This window comes from Siphateles boraxobius, unplaced genomic scaffold (assembly GCF_051911475.1).
Source record: "Siphateles boraxobius isolate OS27281-9 unplaced genomic scaffold, OSU_SipBor_1 54, whole genome shotgun sequence".
Classification (NCBI taxonomy): Eukaryota; Metazoa; Chordata; class Actinopteri; order Cypriniformes; family Leuciscidae; genus Siphateles; species Siphateles boraxobius.
In genome coordinates this window covers 4,858,529-4,877,223 of record NW_027509180.1, presented here as the reverse complement: position 1 = coordinate 4,877,223, position 18,695 = coordinate 4,858,529, and the positions used below count along the sequence as shown (strand labels likewise).

General features: G+C 42.7%; 2 protein-coding genes across 3 annotated transcripts in view; one reads left to right on the top strand and one right to left on the bottom strand.

The window, feature by feature from the left end:
* LOC143714420 (uncharacterized) overlaps positions 1 to 18,695 on the top strand; it is a 596,609-nt gene that overhangs the window by 318,409 nt on the left and 259,505 nt on the right.
* The window catches only part of LOC143714411 (uncharacterized), a 245,919-nt gene that overhangs the window by 71,143 nt on the left and 156,081 nt on the right, over positions 1 to 18,695 (bottom strand). For 2 of the 3 annotated variants that reach the window (XR_013195484.1, XM_077205558.1), the window contains exon 2: positions 2,330 to 3,919. Coding sequence is in view for 2 of the 3 variants with exons in the window: in XM_077205558.1 (XP_077061673.1) it covers positions 2,330 to 3,919 (1,590 nt within the window). In the remaining variant the exon portion in view is untranslated. Of the gene's footprint in view, positions 1 to 2,329; positions 3,920 to 18,014; positions 18,296 to 18,695 lie in introns of those variants that run through there. The other variant, XM_077205560.1, reaches the window with a different exon arrangement.

Here is an 18,695-nt window from a genome sequence, read left to right as displayed (position 1 = left end):
CTTCAGACCGCATCATAGCACAGAAACTGCGCTAGTTAAAATTACAAATGATTTACTTTTAGCTTCTGACCAAGGCTGTATCTCAATACTAGTTCTACTCGATCTTAGTGCTGCGTTCGATACTATCGATCATAAAATACTCTTGGATCGACTACAAAACTACACTGGTGTTCAGGGACAGGCATTAAGCTGGTTTAGATCGTACTTATCAGACCGTTACCATTTTGTCTGTTTAAATGGGGAAAAATCAAAGATAACGTCAGCAGACTATGGAGTGCCGCAAGGATCGGTGTTAGGCCCTCTGCTATTCTCAATATATATGCTGCCACTTGGTAATATTATAAGAAAACATGGAATTAATTTCCACTGTTATGCTGATGACACTCAATTATATATCTCATCACGACCAGATGAAAACACTAACTTATCTAAATTGACAGAGTGTCTAAATGATATAAAATGCTGGATGACGTGTAATTTCCTGCTATTAAATTCAGATAAAACGGAGGTACTACTTATTGGTCCAAAAAACTACCCACAAAATCCCTTACAATACAACTTTAATTTAGAAGGATGTCCTGTTACTTTATCCACTACAGTAAAAGACCTGGGTGTTATACTAGACCGCAACTTGACTTTCGAAAATCATATTTCATATATTACAAGAACAGCCTTTTTCCACCTTAGAAACATTGCTAAGCTACGCAACATGCTATCTGTTTCTGATGCAGAAAAGTTAGTTCATGCATTCATGACCTCGAGACTAGATTACTGTAATGCTTTATTAGCTGGCTGTCCTGCATCCTCAATCAACAAGCTACAGTTAGTGCAAAATGCAGCTGCTAGAGTTCTTACTAGATCAAGGAAATATGATCATATAACACCTATTTTATCATCTCTACACTGGTTACCTATTAAGTTACGTATCAATTACAAAGTATTCCTACTGACCTATAAAGCCCTAAATGGTTTAGCTCCTGTGTATTTAACAGACCTTCTATCGCCATACAATCCACCGCGCTCTTTAAGATCACTAAATTCGAGGCTTCTGGTCATTCCTAGGATATCTAAGTCCACTAAAGGAGGGAGGGCGTTCTCGCATTTAGCTCCTAAACTCTGGAATAGCCTTCCTGATATTGTACGAGACTCAGACTCGCTGTCCCAGTTTAAAACTAGATTAAAGACGCATCTCTTTAACCAAGCATTCACTTAATGCTTAACCTTTGATACTACTGCTGAATCAGTTCGAATGCATTAACATTATGAACATCAGCTATGCTAATTATTTCCCATCTGCCTTTCTGCTGTTATCTCGGGACGCTAGTCCCGAGGTAAATAGCGTTCGTCAGCTCCAGTTTGTATCCAGCCTCTCACGGAGACTTCAGATGCCCCAACGCCTGTGAAGAGACGACTCGACGCCTGTGAAGAGACGACTCAAAGCCGGCGATATGTTATGCCATAAATTAATACTTGATTAACTAACTGTATTTTTCTATGTACATTTCCGAAATGCAATTTCTGTAAAGCTGCTTTGAGACAATGTGTATTGTGAAAAGCGCTATACAAATAAATTTGAATTGAATTGAATTGAATATTCCTTTACTGTCTGGGGTTCCCATCCATGGGGTCCGTTGAGCCACTGGCTCCAGCCCTCCCCTTCTTACACCAAATCTTATGACAATCTAGGTTGGATCTACCTTCTCATTCCTATCGTCCTTGAGTGTGCCAGATGCTTCAAACCAGGGCATATTCTCTCAGTGTGGCGCAGTGGGCATTTCGTTCTCCAATGTGTCGATTCTCGACGCAGCGCGAGTTCCCTCGAAAGGGAACGTCTCGGGTTACGACTGCAACCCTCCTTCCCTGAGAAGGGAACGAGACGCTGCATCCCTCGGCCACACTTTTCGCGCTCCTGAGAACGACTTGCTTCGACCAATCAGAAGCTGACACTGTTATGATCCGGTGTCCCTTTATAGCTTCCGCATCGCCGTCACATGCGACGTCACGAGTGACGTGATTTGGCTACGCCAATCAAGATTGAATAGCTGACTTCAGACACTTCATGCCAAAGGCATTCCCCAATGTGTCGATGCTCGACGCGGCATCGGGTTACAGTCGTAACCCGGACGTTTTTTTGCATTGATCTGAAATGACAAATTACACATTCCTGTTGCTTGAACAGAGTTAATAGATACCAATCAATCAACAAAGTGTCCTGTGCTCACCACACACCGGCTATAGAAGGAGAGGAGAGATTTGGCTATAGAGTGATGTGTGACTAACTTACACAGAAGAGACTTTGTTGCTCAGCACATGAAAATAAACTACTTACCATGGATCTTCATGTGTCGCTTCAGGTGACATTTAATAGAGAAACTCGTCCCGCACTGATCACACGCGTGTGGTTTCGCTCTACTGTGAATCCTCTCATGCGTTTTCATATATGATGATCGACTGAATCTCTTGTCACAGTGTGAACACTTGTAAGGTTTTTCTCCAGTGTGGATCCTCTCATGTGTTTTCAGATCTGTTGACTGTCTGAATCTCTTGTCGCAGTGTGAACACTTGTAAGGTTTTTCTCCAGTGTGAATTCTCTGGTGCAGTTTTAAACAGTTTGCTGTAGTAAAAGTCTTCTCACACTCAAAGCACATGTACTCTCTCACACCAGTATGAGTTTTCTCATGTCCAAGTAAAGTTTGCCGCAGTGAAAAACTCTTTCCACACACAGAACATGAATGTGGCTTCTCTTTCGTATGAACTGCCAGGTGTTTCTTCAGCTCTGATGCGCTAAGAAATGTTTTGCCACATTGATCACATGAGAACGGCTTCTCTCCGGTGTGGATCCTCATGTGAACATTAAGGGATGATGATTGACTGAATCTCTTTCCACACTGATCACATGAGAATGGCTTCTCTCCAGTATGAACTCTCATGTGTACCTTCAGGTGACATTTAATAGAGAAACTCGACCCGCACTGATCACACGCGTGTAATTTCTCTCCAGTGTGGATCCTCTCATGTCTTTTCAGAGATGATGACTCACTGAATCTCTTGTCACAGTGTGAACACTTGTAAGGTTTTTCTCCAGTGTGGATCCTCTCATGTGTTTTCAGATATGATGATCGACTGAATCTCTTGTCACAGTGTGAACACTTGTAAGGTTTTTCTCCAGTGTGAATTCTCTGATGCAGTTTTAAACAGTTCACTGTAGTAAAAGACTTCCCGCACTCAAAGCACACATGATCTTTTACACCAGTATGAATTTTCTCATGTATTTGTAAATATTGCCGCAGTGAAAAACTCTTTCCACACACAGAGCATGAATGCGGCTTCTCCTTCGTATGAACTGTCAGGTGTGTCTTTAGGTGTGATGCACAGAGAAATGTTTTGCCGCACTGATCACATGTGAACGGCCTCTCTCCGGTGTGGATCCTTATGTGATCTTTAAGGTTTGAAGATCGACTGAAACTCTTCCCACACTGATCACATGTGAATGGCTGTTTTCCAGTATGAACTTTGATGTGAATCTCAAGAAATTGTTTGCTTTTGAGACTCTTTCCACACTGAGTGCAGGTGAAAGATTTCTCGGCTCTTCTTTTCTTTAAAAATGTCCGTTTAGTCTTTGAGCGACTCAAGGGTTTTCCTCCAGGTTGAACATGATGTTCCTCCTTCACTTCACTCAGTTCTTTACTCTCCTCCTCCACTTCACTCAGTTCTTCACTCTCCTCCTTCACTTCACTCAGTTCTTCTCTCTTCTCCTTCAATTCTCTCAGTTCTTCCCTCTCCTCCTTCACTTCACTCAGTTCTTCCCTCTCCTCCTTCACTTCACTCAGTTCTTCTCTCTCCTCCTTCACTTCACTCTCCTCCTTTACTTCACTCAGTTCTTCCCTCTCTTCGCTCTCTTCGCTCTCTTCCATCAGGTCTGACATGAAAGAAACAATTATTACATTTAATTTTCAGTACATCAAACTAATTAAAAGAGAGAAAGCTGCTCTTCTCTCTAGTAATATGCCGCGTTCACATCAAACGCGAATCGAGCATCTGGCGCGAATGATTTCCATGTTACGTCAATGTAAAGACGAGTTTACGCGCGTCTTAAGGTCCTGCGGCGCGAATGAGGCTTTTGGCGAATTCGCCTCATTTGCGCGTCCAGTTCACGCGAATGACGCAAATTGAGAGTCTGGCACGAGTGATTTTATTTGGTGCTTTTTGTGCACTTTGACACAAATTCGCGTCAAACGCCTGAGTTGAAAAATCGGAACTTTGGCGTCAATTCGCGCTGCGTTAACCAACCAGGAGCCTGCTTGCTGCTGTCACATGGTGAAGTGACGTGATAAACGGGGGCAGGCCCGGTTTTCAGTTCATAATGTTATTTGATGTGTTTGGCCTCAATAACTTATTTGATGTGTTTGGCCTCAATAACTTTTGTAATATAACTAATTGCCTGGTGTGGTTCTAATGCACAACTAAGCAAACATTTTATAACATAAAAACTTGATTTCAATAAATGAGACATGTTCATTTTGTATTGAATGCATTCTAATGTAAAGACAACCAACATACTTTAGTGCATAAGAACATAGTTCGTTTCTGGACAGTGTTGTGTGAGATAAAAATAAAAATAAATCACAGGACAGGTTAATCACTTTTAGAGGCTGGCTCCATTTATCATTAAAACAAAAATAAATGGCAGATTAGATGGGCGAGGGTGATCCTCGCTCTGATGCGGGACAACAGGTCATCAAATTGGGCGCGGGATAGGCGGAAGTACCGCTGGAAGCGGCCGTCATCCAGGTGCAGTTCCTGGAGCAAATGGTGAAACTCGCCAAACTGGGAACGCCTCCAGAGTTTCTGGTGGACGCAAGTACGGCAACGATGACCCCTAAGCCGCTGTTCTGCTCTCCAGAGCAAATACCAAGCGGTGACTCTCGATGAATGCTCGATCAACATCAGCCATCTTGCAAACAGACAACCGTCTAGCACTTGCCCCTCCCACAAGAAGCTGATTTCGCCTCAGACGCACGTCAATTTCGCTTCAAACTTTTGCCTTTTACGCGCTATGGCTTCTGTACACAGGCCACCAAGGAACCATACAGACTATCAAAGAATTTGCTGATTTTCTATCAGAGTTAGTACTTGCTGCAGATAAATCCCTAATTGTTGGTGATTTTAATATACATGTAGTTAACGAAAAAGATGCACTGGGATTGGCATTTAGAGACATTCTTAACTCTATTGGAGTTAGACAACATGTGTGTCACGGTTGGTAAATCCTATGTCTTCTTCTTGTCTCGTGTCTCTGTTGTTGTATGTGTGTGCGCTGATCAGAGGGGCGTGGCCGCTCATCAGCGCTCGTTCAGCAATCACTCATTACCTCATCACCAGCTGCAGTCTATCCATTCCTGTGTAGGAACTTCCAACTTCTCATCTCCATTGTCAGATCGTTGTTTTGTGATGTCCGGTTGTGTTGATCCCTCTGCGTTCCAGTCCCGTGCCTTCGTTGTTCCTGTTCGTGTTCCTGGGGTCGTTATCTGGATTCGTCTTGTTTGTTCAGCACTCTCCGTCACTTCACTCACCGGATTCATCTGACCATTGGAGTCCCTGCGACGCTAGCCTGTTACCACTGGACTCTTTCTTGCTTCATCATTGCTTTATAATAAATACTGAGTTTTTACTTGCATCTTGCTTCCGAGTTTCTATCATTACAGAACGATCTGACCCAAATGGAAGCAGCGAGTAACCCGTCAGAAAGTCTGGAAGACTTTCTGAACAACAGCAGACTTCGGATGGATAACCAAGAAAAGAACCTCAACGACACAGCTCGCGCTGTTCAAGCTTTAGTGGCGCAGGTGTCCTGGCTCACCCAGCAAATCCAACTTCTGCGAGCTCCCACTGCGCCGCCTGCACCGCCGATTCCCCAACCACCACCAGCGGACCCTTCCCAGTCGGAGCCCCGTCTACCGGCTCCGGAGCCGTATTCAGGTGAACCTAACTTTTGTTGAGCCTTCTTAACACGATGCTCAATGCATTTTTCTCTCCAGCCCCGAACCTTCCGTGAGGAACGAACCAAGGTCGCTTTTGTCTTGACGTTACTGACTGGAGAGCGGCACTATGGGGAACGGCGGTGTGGGAGAACCAGGACGAATGCTGCATCTCGTTCCAAGCGCTCTCCGCCGAAATGAAACGAGTCTTTGACCGCGCTGTGGCCGGTAGAGAAGCAGCCAGAGTGTTAGCCGACCTGCGTCAAGGAAGGAGATCCGTAGCGGATTTTTCTATCGAGTTCCGGACCCTGACGGCGGAGAGCCAATGGAACGAGGAGGCGCAGTGGGACATGTTCCTGCATGGGCTGGCTGACCGCGTCCAGAAGGAGATATACGCCATGGACCTTCCCACCAAGCTCAACGACCTCAACGCTTTGGCGCTTAGAGTGGACGCACGGCTGTCCAGAGTGGAACAGCGAGCACAGCTCAACCGCCCTTCGGGAGGATTTGAAGGCCAACGTTCTGGAGGCGGGGACGCGGTCAGCCCCGTCTACGATCCCGAGCCCATGCAGGTGGGTCGAGCCCGGCTTTCCCGGGAGGAGAAGGAAAGGCGGAGATCCCAGGGCCTCTGCATGTACTGTGGAGGAGCTGGACACTTCGCCTACAACTGTCCTTTAAAAGGCCCAGCCCGACAGTAAGTATGAGGCTACTGTCGGGTGGGATCTCCGCCGAGAAGACCTCATCAACATCGACTCTCCTTCCGGTTAGACTCCGATGGTCCAACCTACGTCACGACTGTCACGCACTTCTGGACTCGGGCGCCGAAGGTAACTTCATGGACCACACCTTTGCACTCAACCACCAAGTTCCCCTCAAACCCCTCACCCATCAGATTGCAGTACACGCCCTCAATGGCCAAGAACTCCCCACTATATCTCTGGTCACTGAAGACATCACCCTCATCACGTCAGGCAACCACTCAGAAACCATCTCCTTTTATATCCTGGACACTCCGCTTGCACCCATTGTTCTTGGCCACCCATGGCTCACTCATCACAACCCCAAAATAGACTGGCAGCTCAAATCAGTAGTGGCGTGGAGCAGTTTTTGTCATAAGTCCTGTCTTGTGTCTGCCTGTCCGTCTGTTTCTGTTCATGTGTTGCAGGAGGAGACAGTGGATTTATCTAACGTGCCCACGGAGTATCGGGACCTGAAGGAGGTGTTCAGTAAGTCTCGGGCTGATTCTCTTCCTCCACACCGTCCCTATGACTGTGCTATAGAGTTATTGCCAGGTACGTCTACGCCTAAGGGCAAATTATATTCACTCTCTGTCCCAGAGAGAGAGGTCATGGAGAAATACATTTCTGATTCTCTAGCAACGGGATTCATCCGCCCTTCCTCTTCTCCAGCGGGGGCGGGGTTCTTTTTTGTGGGGAAGAAAGATGGATCGTTGCGACCTTGTATTGATTACCGGGGGTTGAACAACATCACGGTAAAGAATACTTATCCTTTGCCGTTGATGTCTTCAGCCTTCGAGAGGTTGCAAGGAGCATCTATCTTCACGAAATTGGATTTAAGAAATGCATATCATTTGGTCCGCATCAGCGAGGGGGATGAGTGGAAAACCGCTTTTAACACCCCTAGGGGGCACTTTGAATATTTGGTTATGCCGTTCGGCCTTTCCAACTCCCCAGCGGTCTTCCAAGCACTTGTCAATGACGTTTTGCAAGACATGGTCGATCAATTCATATATATCTACCTGGATGATATATTGATTTTTTCATCGTCTCTCCAGGAACACGTGCAACACGTCCGACAAGTGCTTCAGAGTTTGCTAGAGAATGGGCATTTTGTCAAGGCGGAGAAATGCGTGTTTCATGCACAGTCTGTTCCTTTTCTAGGTCACATCATCTCGGTTGAGGGAATGCGCATGGATCTTGACAAAGTTAAGGCTGTGGTAAATTGCCCAAGTCCAGATTCCCGTAAGGCCCTACTGAGGTTTCTGGGATTTGCCAATTTTTACCGGCGTTTTATTCGCAATTTCAGCCGACTAGCCGCGCCTCTGACCGCCTTGACCTCCCCCAGAACGACGTTCAGGTGGTCAAACGCAGCAGAAGCTGCGTTTGCCAAACTGAAGGGTTGCTTTGTTTCAGCCCCCGTCCTGATAACCCCTGATCCATCACGTCAGTTCGTGGTGGAGGTCGATGAGTCAGAGGTGGGGGTAGGTGCAGTGTTATCCCAGCGCTCTCCTTCAGACGACAAGATGCACCCTTGCGTGTTTTAGTCTCATCGTTTATCCCCTGCCGAAAGCAATTATGACATTGGCAACAGAGAGTTGTTGGCAGTCAAGCTAGCATTGGAGGAGTGGCGCCACTGGTTAGAAGGGTCAGGGGTACCTTTTATCGTCTGGACCGATCACAAAAATTAGGAATACATTCGTACGGCTAAAAGACTTAATTCCAGGAAGGCTCGGTGGGCTCTTTTTTTCGGACGTTTTGACTTTACTCTCGTACCGCCCGGGTTCTAAAAACATCAAACCCGATTCTTTATCGCGCATTTTTGACCGTTCCGATCGCCCGTCTACTCCCGAGTGCATTTTACCAGAGACCCTATTTATCTCTACACTCACATGGGAGGTCGAATCGAAGGTCAAGAAGGCCTTAGAAGGGGTAACGCCTCCGACTCGTTGCCCACCGAACCGGTTGTTTGTGCCGGAGAGTTTATGGTCCAGCGTTATTCAGTGGGGACACTGTTCCAATGTGGCTTGTCATCCGGGAGTTAATCGTACTATGTTTTTAGTCAAGCAACGATTCTGGTGGCCTCTCATGGCTCGTGATGTTCACAATTTTGTATTGGCCTGCTCAGTTTGTGCCACGGGTAAAACTTCCAATCGACCTCCAGATGGGTTACTCCAACCGCTGCCGGTACCTTCGAGACCCTGGTCCCATATCGCACTAGATTTTATCACTGCCCTCCCACCCTCCCAGGGTCACACGGTAGTTTTGACCGTGGTGGACAGGTTCTCGAAGGCTGCCCACTTTATTCCCTTGCCCAAATTACCTTCAGCCAAGGAGACAGCGTTGATTGTCGTTGATCACGTCTTTCGGATTCATGGCCTCCCGACAGACGTGGTTTCTGACAGGGGACCCCAATTTGTGTCCAAATTTTGGCGAGAGTTTTGTAAACTTCTGGGGGCGACTGTCAGTCTGTCCTCTGGGTTCCATCCCCAGAGCAATGGTCAAACTGAGCGAGCCAAACAGGATTTGGAGCGAACGTTGCGATGTTTAGTGTCCAAGAACCCTTCCTCTTGGAGTCAGCAACTGTCTATGGTGGAGTACGCCCACAACACATTGCCAGTGTCATCCACGGGCCTATCACCATTTGAGTGTAGCGTAGGTTACCCGCCACCTATTTTTCCTAGTCTGGAATCCGAAGTCGCGGTCCCCTCCGCCCACGCCTTCGTCCAGAGGTGTCACCGCACTTGGACTAGAGCCCGTGAGACTCTACTCCAAGTGGGGGCGCGCACCAAGGCCAAAGCCGATCGCCACCGGCGGAGGCCTCCCGTGTACGTCGTCGGTTCTAAAGTGTGGCTTTCTACCAAGGACATTCCTCTTCGCTCCGTTTCAAATAAGCGCACCTAAATTCATTGGCCCGTTTTCTGTCACCAAAATCATTAGTCCGGTGACAGTCCGCCTGAATCTTCCTCCAGTGTACAGGAGGATTCATCCCGTCTTTCATGTATCTAAAATTAAGCCCGTTTTTTTTGCTCGCATTAATCCGCCAGTCCCGGTCCCCCCCCCCCCCCCCGTCTCGTAGACGGGGAACCCACTTATTCGGTCAATCGTGTTCTGGACTCCAGGCGGAGGGGGCGCGGATTCCAGTACTTGGTGGACTGGGAAGGTTACGGTCCGGAGGAGAGAAGTTGGGTACCGGCTAGAGACATCCTGGATCACTCCCTTATCGATGATTACAATCGGCAGGTAAGGAAGTCTGGGAACGCCAGGAGGCGTTCCTAGGGAAGGGGGTACTGTCACGGTTGGTAAATCCTATGTCTTCTTCTTGTCTCGTGTCTCTGTTGTTGTATGTGTGTGCGCTGATCAGAGGGGCGTGGCCGCTCATCAGCGCTCGTTCAGCAATCACTCATTACCTCATCACCAGCTGCAGTCTATCCATTCCTGTGTATATATCTCATCAACTTCTCATCTCCATTGTGAGATTGTTGTTTTGTGATGTCCGGTAGTGTTGATCCCTCTGCGTTCCAGTCCCGTGTCTTCGTTGTTCCTGTTCGTGTTCCTGTGGTCGTTATCTGGATTCGTCTTGTTTGTTCAGCACTCTCCGTCACCTCACTCACCGGATTCATCTGACCATTGGAGTCCCTGCGCCGCTAGCCTGTTACCACTGGACTCTTTCTTGCTTCATCATTGCTTTATAATAAATACTGAGTTTTTACTTGCATCTTGCTTCTGAGTTTCTATCATTACAGTGTCAGGACCTACTCATTGTAGTATTCATCATATTCTAGATTTAATATCACATGGAATCAATGTTGATGCCGTTGAAATTCTGCAGCAGAGCGATGACATCTCAGATCATTATCTAGTCTCGTATAAACTTCATTTAGCCAAGGCTGCAAAGCCGACTCCGTTACAAATATGTTAGACCTATTACTTCTGCTACTAAAGATTGCTTTATTAATAATCTTCCTGATCAGTTTCATAATCTCAGCATCCCAGATAGTTTAGACGAACTCGATATTGCGACAGAAACTTTAAACTCTCTCTTTTCCAGCACTTTAGACACAGTTGCTCCTTTGCGCTTGAAGATTAAAGAAAATAGTCCAATACCGTGGTACCACGAGCACACTCAGGGCCTTAAAGAGGAAACCTGCCGGCACAAGAGGAGCCGGTGAGAGGTGAGTGTTCTCCAGCTGGAGCTAACTAACTAGCGGTAAATCTTTATTAGATCTTTATGCAATACTACTAATAATAGTAATATTATTAACAATAATAATATAAACAGTGATGTGATTTATTTTGTATAAAATAAAGCTTGATGGAGCTTAGGAGTCAGGGCTGTTTTTATTATTGTAACACTATTAGGTTTTATAGTCTTATCACTTGCCTGTATTTTGTTCCATATTCATGAAGACTTACAAAAGGAGATGTTAGGAAGCATATCATGTCAGTTACTTTGTCATACTGTTAATTAAATGGTGAATGAGAATATCTATCTCAGCTCAATTGTCATGTAAAAAAAGATGGCAATTTTATACTCATAATAATTGCTTGCAAATTAATTTATTATCATTCTTTGTGTCCTGAAGTAAATGTCCCTTTTTCTGTTTCAGTTCTAAGAAAAGAGATGAGCAATAATATGAGAAAAACTGTCAAAAAGTGAAATATACACCTAATGCAGAATTTCAAATACATGTTTCAGGAACAATCTATAACACTTTACAATAAGGTTCATTAGTTAATGTTGGTTAACTACATTAGTTAACTACATTAGTTAACATGAACTAATAATAAACTGTACTTCTATAGCATTTAATCTTTGTTAATGTTAACTTCAATGTTTACTATATATTTATTAACAAATACACTGAACTAACATGAACAAAAATGAATAGCTGTATTTTCATTATTCAAGCATTATACAACAAAAATGAATAATGCTACAAATGTACTGCTCATATTAGTTAGTTCATGTTACAAATGAAACCGTCACCTTAGTGTGAAGTGCTTCTAGATTTCAAACTAAACACCCAGTATAGATGATGACTAAACAACAGTTTAAACACTAAGAGAGTTAAAAATTAAATTTTCTAGGGCTGCAGCTATCGATTCTTTTTGTAATCGATTAATCTAGCACTTAATCGATCGATTAATCGAGTAATCGGATAATTTTCTCTGTGTTTTTAAACAACTAAAACAAATAATGCATAATGAAAATGATGAGGCTGTAAAATGATCAAGCATTTGGCTTTTATTTCTCAAAAACAAACAAAAAAAACTTATTCCAACTCCAACATTTGGCTCCAAAACTAGGCCTATTTATTGCAATTTTTACCCATTTAGTATAAGTGCCAACAATGTTCTAAGCTCAATTACTTTGGTAGCCAATTAAAATGTCTTCCCCAAATGTACGAGTGGATTTGGAGAAGCAGGCTGGGGAATTTCATTTTTTGTTGTTGTCTGTAACTATTTGGAAGATGTGACATACAAACAAGGTCTCGCAAAGACTGCAATACAATATTTGTTCCTCCATCACGTCGCGGTGTATACAGTGAATGCATGCTGAAATTATTGTTGAGTGGCTACATGAAAGTTTAAGCATATGTGATGCATTGCCGCAATTGATCTGACTGGCGCGTGAGAGAGACGAGGGTGCATGTGTGTGTGTGTGTGTGTGTGTGCGTGTGTGTCTGTGTGTGTGTGTGTAAGTGAAGGGGTTCACACACCGAACGCAACTTTAATTATTTGCGCGAGTAGATTACATACAAAGTCAGTGCAAAGACGCTAATGACGCGAACGTCTTCCGCGCACGTTGAAAAATTTTAACTCGAGCGAATGTTTAAGCGTCTAACTAGACGCGATAGACGCGTATTTGATGCTCTATTCGCGTTCGTGTGAACACACCATTAGGTTATGTTTCAGTGACGCTTGGTGAGAGCATGGAGTGGATGTTTTCGGTTCAGATTCTGAATCATTGAAGTCGTACTTTTGTGGTATGCCAGGTCTACTTCGCAGTAGACACATTGCACCTTGTTCACTTCCTTTTTAAGTATGTAATGATCCCAAACTTTAGACATTCTCTGCCATTTATGGACATCTTTACTCTCCGCCATCGTTCCAAATAAATTCAAAATGTATCACGCGCTATAGTATAGATCCGCGTATAGTGAATTACATTTTACATAGGAATTTAACGAGGCTTCGAGGCAGAGTTTTTGCCTCGAGGAATTTTTGTAATCGAGTAACTCGAGGAATCGTTTCAGCCCTACAATTTTCTGATGTTTTTTTAAAGGTTAAAGATACAATATGTAATTTTCGCATAGGCTTATGACGCAAAATTCACTTGTTATATCGCATGATATTGCTATACGCATCTCGTCAGTAAAGCCGGTTCCTTGATTAGTAGTAAATCACCTTCACCTGCTTTCAGATGGAGCGGCATTTACTACAAAGAGCCGTAGTTCACTGACAAGCTGAGCCATATCGCATTAATATCGCGGACGTATCGCCATTTGTTGGTTACAGCATAACTGTGATTCTGCATAAATATCCAGAATTTAAGATATAATATAAAGAATTTATTAAAAGTTGTTTTTAAAAAAAAGATTTTTCTTTTAGGCACACACCGACATCAAGATTCAGTCAATGCATCTCAACAATGGTGACGAGTAGAGGTCAGTAAGCTGGGCTGAGTTGAGTGGGGGTCAGAGGGGGGTGACTCTGGGACACCAGAGTCACTGTCGAGCCCTCTTGAGGTGTCGTGGGCTAGTCGACGAAACACTGAGGACGGAAGGTGCCCACTTGAAGACCCTAGAGATGTCCCCTACTCAGCTCAATCTAGAGGGTTGTTATGGGGGGACCGCACTGTGGTTGCAGCCGTTGTGTGTGCTGACGCGCAATACACTGCAGCTATTAACACCAGACAGAAGGAGATTCACGTCACCAGATGGAAAGAAGCGTAAATGGATGGAGAAGCATAGGTTACTGTAAAGCTACGTCTTAGTTGGTGATTATCTTGGCGAAAGCCGAGGACAAATCAGCATGAAGTTTTAACACCTACTCTCGTGTAATGGAAATCATTCAATTAGGAAAAGTAAATTTCATAGACCAGTGGTCTCAAACTCAATTCCTGGAGGGCCAGAGCTCTGCACAGTTTTGCTCCAACCCAAATCAAACACACCTGATCCAGCTAATCAAGGTTTTCAGGATGCACATTTTTTTTGCAGGGTGGTAGGGGAAGACTCATTAATATTCATTGGGGAACTCGTCCCTGATTGGCTCGCCGTGACGCATCTCTAATGAGATGTGATGGAGCAAACAGACATTGTCTCCTTTGTGACAACAGACACTTTCACGAAGGTAAGGCATACCTGTCAACATTTGGTTATCCAAATCCGGGAGATTTGTGCGGAGACCGCTCACTAACTTCGTGAACTTCTGTATCTTTGCGGGGACACCGTCTTGACCTGCCATGTCAATCTGAGTGACGTGTGACAGCGAAACAATTGCGGATGAGTTCCCCAATGAATATTAATGATTCTTCCCCTACCACCCTGCAAAAAAAAATCGCTTTCAGGATTGCTAGAAACTTCCTTGCATGTGTGAGTTTGAGCTGGTTGGAGCTAAACTGTGCAGAGCTGTGGCCCTCCAGCAATTGAGTTTGAGACCACTGACAGACAATTCAGATCATAATTTATTCAAACCACAATGCATGATGGGAGTCATTAATGAGTTGTGATTGGTGGCAGCCACTGCAACATGCATTATTATTGTCACCATTGTTGAGATTCACAGGCTGATTATTGATGTCTGTGTTTCTGAATAAATTCAATTGAAAGTGTTTTGATTAGAACAATGTTCAGGGTTCCCACTCTAAACCAAATGTCAAATTCCCTGACTTTTACTGACTAAAAAGATGAATTAATTTCCATGACCTATAATATGGAAGTAAAATAATTCCAAATGTTTTTGAAACAAAAAGCCTGTTGAATTGCAGATAGAAATTAGCCTAAGGCTATAATCTGACATATTTACATTTGTGAAAATGTTCATTAATATGTATTGTCCCTTTTGTTTTTCAAAAAATAAAATAAATACATTTTTTGTTCCAAACCGTAAGTGCTGGAGAGCTGAAACTTTGTCAGATGGTAGTACAAAAATCAAGGAGAGGTTATCAAATTATGAGCCCGATTGGCCCATAGGTGGCGCTATAGCAACCAAAAGCGCGAAACTGCTCATAACTCCTAGACCGTATGTCGTAAACTCAAGTGTCTTATATCATTGGAAAGCTGGACGCCTGACAAACAAAACCTATATCTCCGATTTCATTTCCGCCATGATAGATTTTCCGCCATTTTGAATTTTGTCAAAAAACTACTTTTGCGAACTAGTCCCTGGTTTTTCACCCGATCGGAACCAAACCAGTGCAGAAATGTTCTCTGGAGTCTGAATATCAATAATTATTGAAAAAAAGTTGAAATTTTGATTCAGGGTCGCTAGGGGGTGCAAAATGAACGTTATAGGCGGAGCCTATTTTACTAAAATGGCTATAACTCCAGAAGTAAATGAAATAGCTTCACCAAACTCGGTACACATGTGAATGAGTTCATTCTGAGGTTACAGTAAAAAAATCGCGTCGATTTAACACTAGGTGGCGCTATAACATTAATAAAACATAAAAAGGGCTATGACCACCTGACCGTTAGTCCGATTGACTTGAAAATCGGTATACAGTGTCTTGGTCCAAGGCCCCATGTATGTATATAAGGATATTGGCGTATCTCAAAAAACATGGCCGCCATCGGCCAATGAATTTGCGCACCTATTAGACAAGGTTGATCAGCATGAAACTCGTTGGGCATGTTCAACTCATGGCTCAAGAGGTCTTTAAGAGTTTTGAAAGAAATCGGCCACTAGTTGGCGCTAACGAGTTTTACGGCTCTGTAATGACGTGGTGTTGCACACATCGCCACAATATGCATATCATTTGATAGATCTCCTCATGCTGAACAACTTTGCCTCTTGAACCATTGCTGTCGATCAAATCGTTCATTAAATATTCACGAATATGTAAAAACCTACTTTTGCGAACTAGTCTTCGGTTTTTCGCCCGATCGGAACCAGACTAGTCTAGGAGAATTCTCTGCACTCTCTAGATCAATAATTATTGAAAAAAAGTTGAACTTTGTCCTTTGGTTTGCTATAACAGGGTCACTTAGAAAATGGGCGTGACAAAATACACTCAAAAGCCTATAAATCATAAATAAAAAATCAGAACTTCACAAAAAGTGATGAGCATATGTGGCATAACAATGTGAAGAAGCATGTAAAGTTTCATGGAGATCGGACCATAGGTGGGGCTATAACTGTTAAAAAGCTTTAAAACCATATATTTCCTATGGTAAATTGCCTGTATTGGCTGTAAATGGTATTTTCCATCTATGATCATATAATTTTCAAATCATAATGTTTAAAACCAGTGCAGTACAATTCTCTGGACTCTCTAGATCAATAATTATCAAAAAAGGTATAACTTCTTCATTTGGATGGCTATAATAGGGTGTATAACAGCCAATAAGTGGTATTTTACTGCCCCCTGCTGTCATTTCATCATACTACTCCCTAATATTGTTATATATAATTCATATTTAGACTTTATAAAATCATGATTTTAACATTTATAATCACATTTTGTTAAAATTCATGTATTATTCACAATTGTGTCACAGGAAGGCTGAAAACGAAAGTATAACATTAGGCCACGCCCTCCCAGTACAAATTCACTCATAACTCGAAAACGGAAACTCCCTGTGCGCTCAAATTTGGATGGTATGGTCCTGGGCCTTGATTGAACACTATCGTCGCGGGCCTCGGGAGTGTGTGTGTGTGTGTGTAAGCATGCATTATGGAGTTAACATGAACAAAATGGTTTGCTTTAGTGCAGAATACTGGTGAAGCCGAGTAGTTCAAAATGAAAGTGAGCCAATAAGTGGTCTTCTACTGCCCTCTGCTGGCAATTATACTTATTAACAGTCTTTTCACATGTGCTTTGCATTCATATATTTAGACACTTAAAAACCCCTTATATAAATAACAATTACTATTATAACACAATCATATTTTGTTAGAGTTTATCACTTAATTTGTTCTGATGCTTCACATAATTGCAAGCAATGTGGTAAATCATGGTAAATAACGATAGAAACATGGTAAATCATAGTAAATAAGGTAAATCATGCTAGAATCCTGGTAAATTATACTAGAGCTTGGTAAATCCTGAAAAACCACACTAAAATGTGGTATATCATGGTAAGTCATGCTAAAACATGGTCTATTCCATCTATGATGTCAGTGGTTAAATGCTTGCTACATAAAACTTCATGGCTTTTGAGCTTAACTGCCTTAACTGCCCTAACTGCTTGAACACCGATAAATGCTGCTTGCAGCATTAATTTTTATTTATTATTGTAGATGTTAATGTTATCTTCAACAACATAAAGCTTTAAAATTATTCACTTTAAGAGGTCTAAAATAAAGAAAAGAGACAATTTTTTGTTACTCCTGCACTTTATTATACTGAATGTCCTGTGTTTTTTTTTTTTTTTACTTGAGTTCAGTAAATTTTGGTTGAAAAAATGAGAATCGTGTAAAAGATTCGTGATCTCAATTCCCATGGAGAAAAATCGTGATTCACATTTTAGCATGAATCGTGCAGCCCTACGCCCAGCCCTACTATGCATTATACAATTATTTTACATGTATTAATATTTGAGCAAGACAATTGTTTCTTGACCATTTATGTTAGTTCATAGTACATTAACAGATAAAATAAAAAAAATACTCAATTTAAAATGTAGTAAATGTTGAAATGAACAAACTAACGATGAACAATACTACAACTATTAACATTAGTTAATGCTAAAAATTGAATCTTATTGTAAAGTGTTTACATTTCATATAAATCCAAAGAGTCTGCTATGCTTAAAGATGGACATATTTAAATATCTGCAAAGGCCAGACATACATATTACATGTATAGTCTCTCACTTTATTTGCTTCTATGTTAGAACACTTGATGATTATCTGATCAAAATTACAATATGTATTGCAGTGATAAAAAAAAGAATAGAATCAAATGCGTTTCTAATTTGTTTATGTTTCTGAATGAACATATCAATGTTGAGAAAGCAATCACATCACTAGCTTTAAATATGCAACTTCCCCGGCTAATGAATGCATAAAGTGACCAGCTGATTACTGTACCAGAACAGTCATTAAAGATGAATCTAGAATACACACCAACCTGCTTGTTCCTCGTGTTTTTTTCTCCAGGGTTCTTGTTGTTCACTCGAGTCCTCCTCAATCTCCTCTTTTAACAAACACCATCTTCTCAGTTCAGTTGCAGCAACTCCAGATATTCCTGCTCGATTCAAAACTTCCAGTCACGTCTGTGAGGATGGTAATATTACAGGGATGTATTATTGACCAGATTCAAAATCTTTCTAGACGAAAAATAACAGTTTGTATAAAGCCAGTAGCACGATATATAACACCAGAGATCAAGCTGTAAATGTGAAACATAACGCAAGACTATCGCCACCCGCTGGACTGTAGAGAGAAGCGTCGGGAGTCTTAAAGGGATAGTTCGGCCAAAAATGATATTTAACCCATGCATTACTCACCCTCAAGCCGTTCGAGATGCATGTGTCAATCTTGTTTCAGACGAACACATTTTCAGTTATTTTAGAAAATGTCTTAGACCCTTCAGTGGATATAATGTGAAGCAATGGAGTCCACCTCCTTCAAGTCCCAAAATGTGCATACATCCTTCACAAAAGTAATCCATCCGGCTCCAGGGGGATAAACGAAGGCCTTCTGAGGGTAATCCGTGCGGTTTTGTCGTAAAAATATACATATTTAAAAGTTTATAAATGAAAATATCTGACTTCCGGCAACGATCAACGCGCGTTCACGGGTGATGGAA